Genomic DNA, 10,082 nt, shown 5'->3' with positions numbered 1-10,082 from the left:
CCGCGGCTGTCGGGTCCGCTTTGCCGTGTGTGGCGAGTGACGCGGAAGCGTGAAAGCTCCGCAGCACGGGGGAGGGGGCTTAGAAGGACGCGTTACTCCTGTCAGGGGATGAAGTTGGGCAGGCGCAGCAACATCTACTCTGCGTTGTACCTTTGTAGCTGTTTAAAACGAGTTATTTTGATATAAAACCCGAGTGTATGTACCTTTTCTTTCCTGTAGTAGGTACGTGGTGAAATCCGGTGGAAAGCAGGGTTTTACACGTTCTTTCTATTGTGTTTTACTGATACTGTTGTAGCCTCTGAAGATGCAGGGCTGAGGTAGCCAGGTATAGCTGCTGCTCTGGGTAACTTTATAACGGGATGTCAGAAGCGTTGCAGCTTTTTTGGCCCGCGAGTTAGAAGTTCCACGTTGTGTTAGGAGCTTGGTTAGTCACTGAATTTCATTAACTGTGGGGAGGAGGAAGTGGTGTGTTTTGAAACTGCTTTGGTTTAGACTTCAGATATTTACCATCTGAAGCAGTAACATTTGTAATTACATAAATGTAACAAAGTAACAAAGCTTTGAGCTTTAGTGTTCTAAACCTTGAAGGAAATGTAGTAATTAACACTTCAAGTTGTCTGAATTGAGGTTATTTTTATAGCTCTAAGTGCACAAAGTAAAACTTTCTTGTGTCATTTTGTGTTTTAATCATCTGCACTGTAATTAAGGATATTAACATTCATCTGTTCTGTGCTGCTATTAGAGAGTTAAAAAAGGGTTTCTAGAATATATTTGAAATAATAAATTTTCTTTATCTAGGTAGATGCCTGTTTGCAATGGGACTTAAAACCTTGTGGAAGGACTACAAAGTTCTGATTGTTATGGGAACTAGCCTTGGGCTGGTGCACTGGGGGTGGTTTCAAATCAAGTCCAGTCCTATTTTCCAAGTGAAGACAGAGGACTTTGTTCCAGAACCTGGGATTGTGGCATATGTGATGCAAAGTGATCACAAAAATAAAGAAGAATAGCATTAGTGCTGTATATTGTGGGTAAGTTGCCTAATTAGTTGTATCTGTATTTGTGAGGCAGCAGATGGGTCAATTAAATGAGAAATTTCTAAAAGTCTTGCTGTTCTACCTTTAGCCTTCCAGAGTTTTGTTTTTTTTTTTCTGCAGCTGAATTAATCTGGTAATTACATGGACCCAAAAACTGCATCATGCAGCTCAAAAACTACTGCTCAGTCGTGTGTGATAAGATCAATTAAGTGGTGGAACTACAGGTCTTAAAGTACTTAAAAACGAACTCTGGTAACTCAAAGGCAACAGTCAAACTCCTTGTCTGGCTCTGCAGCAGTGTCCTTTCAGGTTCAAAACTGCCCAGAAATAATTGTGGCTGTGTGTAGTAACAGGCTCTGAGGTGTTAGTGGGGACGGTAATTATAATAGAAAACTAAATATGAGAGAAGTCTAAAAACTGTAGTGATTACACAGAAATGTAAACAGATATCCCTTTAAGTTCTGAAAGGTTCAAGAACTGATAGAAAATTGTGTGTTAGGCCCCTTAAAGTAAGAAACCAGCCTTTCAGAGCAGAGATTCGTAAAACTCTGTGAACACTCGAAAGCTTTTGCTTCTGAAGTGGTTGCCTGGCAAGCAGGGCTGGGCAGCACTTGCTTAGTTCTTTTACTCTTTGAGTAAAAGCAGTTAAACTGCACGATAGTTCTGCACTTTCATACAATTCAGTGAAGTTCATAGTGGCCTGTTGTTTATAGACCTACAGGGAAAACAGTTTATAAACTGGTGATCAGACCTGAAGTTATGAACGAACACGTGTGATTTCTGTACTATGTGCTTGTATTATATATAATATTAATAGCTTTTCTCAATCAAAAATTTAAAAGTTTGCTGTTTGTCCTTATGTGAGTATTTTATGAAAAATAAATTAGCAGTTCAGGCCGTTCAGTGTTGTCATAAGATTTTCCTAATACCTTTTATGTTTTTTATTGTAGACGTCATTAGCTTTGAAGCTTTTCCTCTGTGAGTGTTGCCAGAAGAAGAGATGAAGAAGGCTGGCTGGAGTAGAAGGAACTTTCTGCTTGTGGCAGGACTGTCACTGATAGGTGTCCATTTTGGAAGCATGCTTGTGAACTTTGTTGCAAAAAAATCTGCTCGATCACATTCAGAATCTAAAAAAGATCGTAATGAATGAACCTGCTTATTGCTGTCATTGTGGATCCATTTCACAACAGGAGTTAAGCCTCATTTTGAGAGAGATCATGAGCAGTCACAGGAGTGTTCTCATACTCTATGTACTGTTTCACATTTAAAATAATAATACTTAGAAAGAAAACATACTTCTTTAAATCTTGAAAGTGCTGTGAATTATAGACCTAAGTAAAAATGAAATGTGATTTGCTGGCCAGAATTAAAATCTTGGAAAATGTCTCGTCTTGAAGCTAAAAAGCCTCCATTATTTGTTAGTGAGCCTTTAACTAAAGATAGAGTTAGCCAGTCACTGTCTCTGCTGAGCAGAGTATTCAAGTCTTGCTATGGTCCTGCTGGTAGGCTCAAACAGCTCCACAATGGTGAGGGAGGCTATGTTTGTACCACCTCACAATCTTCAGCTCTGCTCGGTCGCCTTTCTGTCAGCCATTCTGTGTTAAGTGTTTTGACGGCCTCTGTGCAGAACCATGTGTCCCGCTTCAGTGACTGTGGCTTATTTACCGCCATTCTTTGCTGTGGCTTCATTGAAAACTTTAAAAGCCTGAGTATCGCACCTTGCACTGTTGTTAAAATAACCAAACATCTTCTGAGCCTGTGTGTGGACTACCTCAGATCTGAGGCCTGCGGCTGCCGAGTGTCTGTGGATTTTAGCAGTGTGGAGACTCTCCTTTGTTTGGTACGCAGCGTGTTAACAAGCAAACCTGCCTGCATGCTTAATAAAACAGAAGTTGATCACCTCACTGTGCTGATCTTAAAGGCTTTCATGTTTACCATTCCATGTCCTGTTGAGACCAATGCTGCTTTAGGAAAGTGTGTGATAGTACCTTTGAAGGGTCGACGGGTTGTGGATTCTACAGTTCTTCCTGGACTGCTTATAGAAACTCCTGAAATGCAATTGGCAAACCCACTTACTGTCAAAAGAGCTTGTTCAAACATGATCAAGGTAGCGCTTTTCTGTGTGTCCATGTCAGGGGACTGCTGCAGTGCTGGAGAAGGAACTATAACAGTCTGTCGGGGAACTTCTCTAGAAGTGTCAGAGCTGAATCAGTTGCTCAGTGTAGGAAAGCAGCTGGTTAATGATGAGGTCGGCCTTGTAGTGTGCCAGAAAGTTATCCACCCGTGCCTGAAACAGTACCTGCAGGAGAACCATGTCATGGCTGTGGACAGAGCTGGGCTGTCTCTGATGGAACCCCTGAGTCGGATGACAGGTAACAAGTGAGTCTTCTGTGCTAAACTATTGTCTTTAATGTTCATCTCGTGATGAAAACCGACCTACGTAGGTGTTACTGCAGAGTAGGGCTTCCAGCTCTTTCCATATCCTACCTTAACAGTTGAGCAGAGTTGTTCTTTTCTAGTCTAAACACCAGTTTTTAGGTGAGATGGGTCTTTTGCAGGCTCTACTGATGACACCCTGCGTGTGTGAGCACTGACTGCTGCATAAAGAATTTCCAGTTACAGTAACTATTTGCAATTGTGGACTATTTTCAAACTCTTATGATAAAACAGTTACTTTTTTATTGTAAACTATCACTAAGTCTTGCACTTTAAAGACGTTGATTTCTTTTGAAATGTTAAGTTTAAAAGAATACGTATATAATTTTAAAAGCTAAGAGGAAAAAAGTTGATGCTTTGTGAACAGCAACAGAAAGCTGTTCTGATGCCAGTAATACCTCCCACCCTCTGCTCTTCTCATTTGAACAGGGTCAAAGCCGATAGCTTCCGCACGTTGGTTGTCTCCTAGTTGCTATGGCAGTTTGAAAGATGTGTGCGTTAAGAGTTTTACTTCCAAACATTTTGTGCATCTAATACCAAACGACGCAGTCGTCTGCAGCTTGGTGCTCTGTAACAGGAACGAAACAGCATGGGATGAATTGAAGGTATGCAAATTTTCACAAAATCTTTCTTGAAAAGTTGTGGGTTTAGCGGATAAAGTAATGAGAAAGATCCAGGGAGTTTAGAAAAGTGATTTTCTTTTTTTTCCCAGTACATAAATGGAGATTAGTTAATGTTTAGGTGTATAATTTCAAGAAAGCAATTCAGGAATGACCCTGTTTCCAGAATTTCAGGATCTTTGAAGTGCTCATGTTTATTTAATGCCTCTGTTTAATACGGGAGGTTGTCAAGAGGCAGAATTGTTGCTCACCTGTTCTTGAGGCTAGTGCTGGATAACCATTTTCATTCTCATTACTTGGTCTATGAGAGTATAAAGAAAAACCTGCCTAGCAGAAGGCCAGCAGCAATGCCTGCCATAGTAGTCAGGCACAGTTTTGCATTGAACATTTGCACTAGAAATGTCATTGATACAGATTGACTTTTTATATATAACCCTGTTTTGCAGGGAGAAGCAATAAGACACAGCTTTTTTTGTTTCTGCTTTTGTTTCTGAGGGTGGATGAATAAAGACAGTTTCTCATTAAGCAGCTTTATAGCCACACATAATTGAAGTTTATGAAGTCTGTACCAGGAACTACTGAAAACTTTACTGCGGTAGTTTTTTCAGTGGGGCCAAATCCTGTAAATCACAGTGTGTCTAACGACAAATTCATGTGGTTTTCAGCGGGCCTGTGAAACTGCAGAACATGTGTTACAGTTAACGATCAAGGAACCTTTGGCATTATTAGGAGGTGGCTGTACAGAGACTCACCTGGCTTCATACATAAGACACAAGGTATGTAAAACAAGGCTTCTTTAAAGCTGCTTAAGATACCGAGGGAACAATATATGTGGAAAAACTGCTACAGTTAAAACAATTCCAGAAAAATGCTGCATTTTTGCTAACTATTAATCTAAAACAAAGGGTCTATTTGAAGCCTTCAGTGCTAATTACATCTTTCGTTCTTGTTAATACTGTTTTTGTACTTTTCGATCCTTCTTTAGGTATCTGTTAGAGTAAGTGCTTGGGTTTTTAAATGTTTCAAGTGTGTAGTATTTTTATATTGAAAGAATTGTGCAGAACTCGGCTTGTCTAGAAATGTTTCATATTGTGGAATAATCATCACATGAACAGTTTTAGTTAGGACTGAGCCATCTGTTTTAAAGAAAAACCATTATGACATGTTTGATTAAAACTATTTCTCTGAACCAGTGTTCTAATGTTCTGTTTCCTGCTTTTGTTGTTTTAGAGCCGTAGTCTGTCCACCAGCAGTTTTGAAGCTCTAGATTGTTCTCGGGCGCAGTACCACCTGGTTGCTGACGGTTTTTGCCGTTCCCTGGAGTCCGTAGCTTGCTCTCTGAACCATGATGATGGAGAAATTCTTACAGATACCGTTTACGGACACTGTTGGTTTGTTCAGTCAGGTTTTCCCTCTGTCTGTAATTGGTCAGATTTAGTTTCAAAATGTGGCTGTGGGATTACTGGTAACACTGAGGATCTTAGCTGGAGGCTTTTGCAAGACCAGTTTGGCTCTCCTATTACACAGGGCTGCCCTAAAGAGCCCTCAGCAAAGGCTGCTGGCTTTCTGGCACTGGACTGTTTCGCAGCGAAGTGTAGTGGCCTACAAGTAGCTCTGGAGACAGCCAATCTGATCTTGGATCTCACGTATGTCATTGAAGATCAAAATTAGCTCTGATGTTATGTGAATTGTGTTGCACAGCATGATACTTGATTAAAAGCAGACTGATACATAGCACGTTAAGATCCTTTAAATGGTGAGAATGCGGACAACAGACAGAAACTGTAAATCAAACAATTGGCCGCCTGATTGTTTAGTGCCCTCAAGCATTTTCAAACGTTCAACGTTTTGTTGGGAACTGTTAAATGATTAGCGAAATATACAGTGAGTCATGGTAACATGACTTAATATTCAAATCAGCATATTCAAAAGAGCAAATGACACTTTGATATTCCCTCTGCATTAAGCAGAGTTTAGGGTGTTTGTTAGCTCTGTGGGATCTTCAAAGGAATGGGAAAAATGGATTCCCTTGCTGAGAACACACGTTACAGATTAGAATTTATGTAGTCCTAGCAAAAACCTTACACACTCAAACAGACTTTGCAGCAGAACTTTATTGCTGGTATTTTTAATTTTGTAGGTAAAAAAGGCAGCTTTCCTTAGCAGGTATCGTGAGCTGCTTGTTTTCAGATTTTGTTCAGAAGATCTTGTCGCCATATATTATATGCAATTTCTGTTTCGAAGTGGCTGGAAGATTTTAATTCGTACATGTAACTTATTTAACAAGCTCTTGAAATAACTTGGAGATCTTAAGGTAGCAGGTAGGTAATGGAAGACTTGAAAAAAGAAAAAACAGACTCTGGAAGAGAACTTGTAAAGTGGACCTTGAATGTTTCTTGCAGTGTTGCTTAAACAATAGAAACTTCATTATTTATAAACTATCCTGATTTTCACAGAAGACAATGTCCCACTTACTGTTCAGTTAACTCTTTGGCTGAGTGTAGCTTCTTTTCTTTTAATGAAGGAAGGCTTTAAGCTGCTCAGGCTTGTTTTGATCTTAAAATAAGGCTGTAGACTGAATGATCGAAACATTTTCTTGTTTTCAGCTTGCATGCAAGATCAAAAGGGGTGTTACAGTTCCTTGCTTAAACTCATTTTCTCTGCCCCTTTTCTTTTCCCTCTTTGTTTTCAGCCACAAGGGACAAATTGTTCATGACATGCTTTTCCAGAAAACATCCAAGTTAGTTATAGACTAGTTCTGCTTATTTGTTTCCTGGTCTCTTAAGTTTTTAATATATTTACTGAGTATAAGCAGTAGAATTGTTTTGTATAACTCAGTTTTGAAATATATCATTAAAAGCAGATCTTTCCAGACCTTTCGAACAAAGTCCTTTTCATTTTAAGAGCCATAAATAATCATTTTCTCACTGGAAAAAACAAAGTTATGTACAGTTCTTTATCTTTTTATGACCCAAAATGATTACTTCAGTGCTATAAGGCATCCTTTGGGAATTTGTGAAAGAATATTCAAAGCTGGTTACTAAAAAGGCTGCTTTCATATCGTGATCCTGCCATATACCATAAACCATATGAAAACACGAGGAATAATGAGGCCGGACGATGGTGTATATCTTAAGGCAGAGAAGAATCTTGGTAATACTTCATCTAATTATGAGTCTCTAAGTTAGACTGAGGAATTAAAGTATTTTACTTCCTATAATAGCAGTTTGTTATGCAGTGCAATTATGTTGAGTTTAGTGACTACATCTGTGAAGTGAAAATTAAAACTATTTAAGCAGAAGTAGCATTCTTTTGTCTGGGTATCAGTTCACAGCTCCTATTAAAGCTTTGTTAGCTCTGATTCTATTTTCTTCTCCCTCAGTTTTAAGAATCCCACGTTAGAAAATTGTGGAAAAAAAAAAATTTGGTGAGTAGGTAAAAATCCCTTTATGCCTGAACCGAAGATTGTTTCATATATAGTTTTTTATCCTGAAAAAGGATAAATAAGCAGCTGGCACTGCTGTTTATGGGCAGTTCAGGCTCAATTCTCAGTTGTTCTGCAGTATTCCTGAACATCTAGTGGTTGGTGTAACACCTTTTTTAATGGGGTACCACAGGAAAATACAACTCTGGATACTGTTTAAAATACAAGTGAATGGAGTTGTGTCTCGATGCAAGAGCCACATAAAAATAACTTTGTTGGACTCCCATGTTTCCTGATAAAAGCTGTGTGTAAAAATGGTGAGTTTCCCCTCCCTGTGTTTTGAAACTGAAATATCCCTGGTTGTGAGACCTCTGAGAAGCCACTGTGGGTTTAGTCCTGCTCCCCTTGGAATTCAAAGCTTGCTCAGTGGGAAGAATTAGCATTACACATGTATTATTAAGAGACAAGTGTTTTCTGATCATGACCTCAGTCACGTCTGTTGGCTTCCACAGATTGCTCAGAGGCTGCTCATTTAAATTTTAATAATTTTATTGGTAATGCACAAGAAGTAACAGCATTCATCTCCAGCCCTCTCAGCTGCGTTAGTGCTCCAGACCTAGCAGGAGCAAAAACCTGCTGATAGTACCATCACTTGAGTCAGCATAGTTAAGATGCCAGTTTGATATAGTTGCTCCTCAGTTCAGTATTTCAGTTTCCATTTGGTATTTAAAATGTCAAAGTGAAGACTGGCTGAAAATGCTGATTAACTTAGGGCTTTTCAGTGTTTCTGTTATTGTGTCCTGTTTCAAGTAGACATACCATTAAACATTACTACTTTGGCATTGGCAAAGCACGCAGAACTCCTGCTTTTCACTGATTCTGCTACATATCTGTGAATTTGGCTTATCTGAGCCATATCTGAAATCTTATTTCTTTCTATTTTCCTATCTTTAAAATGGGAACAAAGATAACTCTTCAGGCATGGAGATTTGTGGATGAAGAATTACACAATCCTGATGTAAAGAACTACTTGCTGCACAAGAACGACAAAAAAAACCCCATCAAAACAAAGTCAAATCGCTGTTAAAATATTGTAGTCATATCAGTAAGGGAACTTTGGCCAGGATTTGTGCAGACTCCTTGAACCAGTCTGCTAGGTAAACCCCCCCTGTTCTCCCTCGATGTTGAACCTGGATGAATTTGCTTTTTCTCTGAAATTTCAGCACCAGTATGTTACTGTTGCTGACAGCAACCCAATTTATTGCCTTATGCCTTTAGTACACACACAGAAATGTGACCTTCAAGCCCTGTGAGGGAATGGTTGAACTTCAAGACTGGTCAGAGTCCTCAGCAATCCTGACTGTATCCTGTGTGTCTTCAGAGTCTGTGCTCAGTAGAGCATGTTCAAAACAATCCTACCCAAAACCCAACCTCTTTAATTTTACTGGTGCTCTTATTTTGCTGTGCTGGGTAGGAAAGTGTAGTGTATGTTGTATTTTCAGCAGTGCCACGTGAACTGAGTCATGTAAGTACTACACACTTCAATCTCAGAAAAATCAGTATCTGTGAGTCAGTCAATGTCACAAGAAGAACTTTGAGTTTGCGTTTGCTACTGTTCTGAAGATGAAGAAATGGTCTGTTTTTTATTGCAGAGAGACTGCCTCCAGCATGCTGATAAATCTGTGCAGACAGGCTTTGAGAAGTCAGTTGCTAGTCATGTTACATCATTTACTTAGAGAATTTCAGTGGCTTTTATCCAGTCGTGTAAATACAAGTTATTTCTACCTTCTCGTCAGCAGAGACAAGTTGCACAGTACTAATAAATAACTTTGGCTAGTAACACTGTGATCTGAAGTTCTCTCTTTAAAATACCTGTACTTTGTCTGTGTACGTTGCACTGTATGAATTAGTCATGCACATTTACAAGCTCAAAAGTAGATACAGATTTAGTCTTTGTGCTGGAAACTAAGTGTAGTCACAGTGCGTGTAGATAGAGCCAACATGTCATTAGTCCAGATACCAATAAAATTAATTGCAGAATGTGTTCCAGGATTGGGCTGAGCACTTTGTGTCAGCTTACTTCCATTAGGCTTGACCTAGATTTACCTAGACACCTCCTGCAGAATGTGTTTTCAGACCTTAACCTCAAACATCTTCTAAAATCTTGCAATTTCCAATCTGCTTGCACATGAACACCTTTTTTTCAAGCTTTCATCATGTGCCTTGAAGGCTGCAGCAGTCTCTACTGTCTGGCTTCTGCAAACCGATGACTGGTGTCTTTATTTTCTGTCCTGACAGCGTCAGCGCTCTCGAGGTGCACATTAAATACTGGCTGCTTCTCATTCTAATGCTATTTCGTGTGGTCTGCTAAGCATTGTGTGGTGGTATACACTGCATCAACAGCTATTCCGTATCGATAACTTTTTATAAACCACTGAATCTCCTCTCTTTAATCTCTAAAAGTCATCCATAGTATCTTCTCCCTTTTATTAGTCTGATCTCTTAAACCGGGAGAGTATTGGGTAAAAAACCAGGAGGTTGGAGGAAAATTGAGTTCCCTGCTCTGTG

At 39.4% G+C, this 10,082-nt stretch overlaps 1 protein-coding gene across 1 annotated transcript; it reads left to right on the top strand.

Annotated features, from left to right (window-relative positions):
• Positions 1–2,415: 2,415 nt before the first annotated feature.
• On the top strand, positions 2,416–5,761 carry MKKS (McKusick-Kaufman syndrome). The gene is made up of 4 exons (XM_010136091.1): positions 2,416–3,406; positions 3,900–4,075; positions 4,756–4,866; positions 5,321–5,761. Exons 1-4 carry the CDS (start codon positions 2,416–2,418, stop codon positions 5,759–5,761), a joined length of 1,719 nt encoding a protein of 572 aa, XP_010134393.1.
• Positions 5,762–10,082: the final 4,321 nt, after the last annotated feature.

This window comes from Buceros rhinoceros, unplaced genomic scaffold, assembly GCF_000710305.1.
Source record: "Buceros rhinoceros silvestris isolate BGI_N320 unplaced genomic scaffold, ASM71030v1 scaffold32905, whole genome shotgun sequence".
Lineage (NCBI taxonomy): Eukaryota > Metazoa > Chordata > Aves > Bucerotiformes > Bucerotidae > Buceros > Buceros rhinoceros.
This window is presented reverse-complemented; position numbering and strand designations above follow the sequence as displayed.

Bases quoted from the DNA above. Each gene is read 5' to 3' on its own strand.
- MKKS (XM_010136091.1), top strand. From the start codon at position 2,416: ATGTCTCGTCTTGAAGCTAAAAAGCCTCCATTATTTGTTAGTGAGCCT. The intron at 3,407-3,899 runs GTAACAAGTGAG...TCATTTGAACAG, and splicing joins ACCCCTGAGTCGGATGACAG to GGTCAAAGCCGATAGCTTCC. The intron at 4,076-4,755 runs GTATGCAAATTT...TGTGGTTTTCAG, and splicing joins CAGCATGGGATGAATTGAAG to CGGGCCTGTGAAACTGCAGA.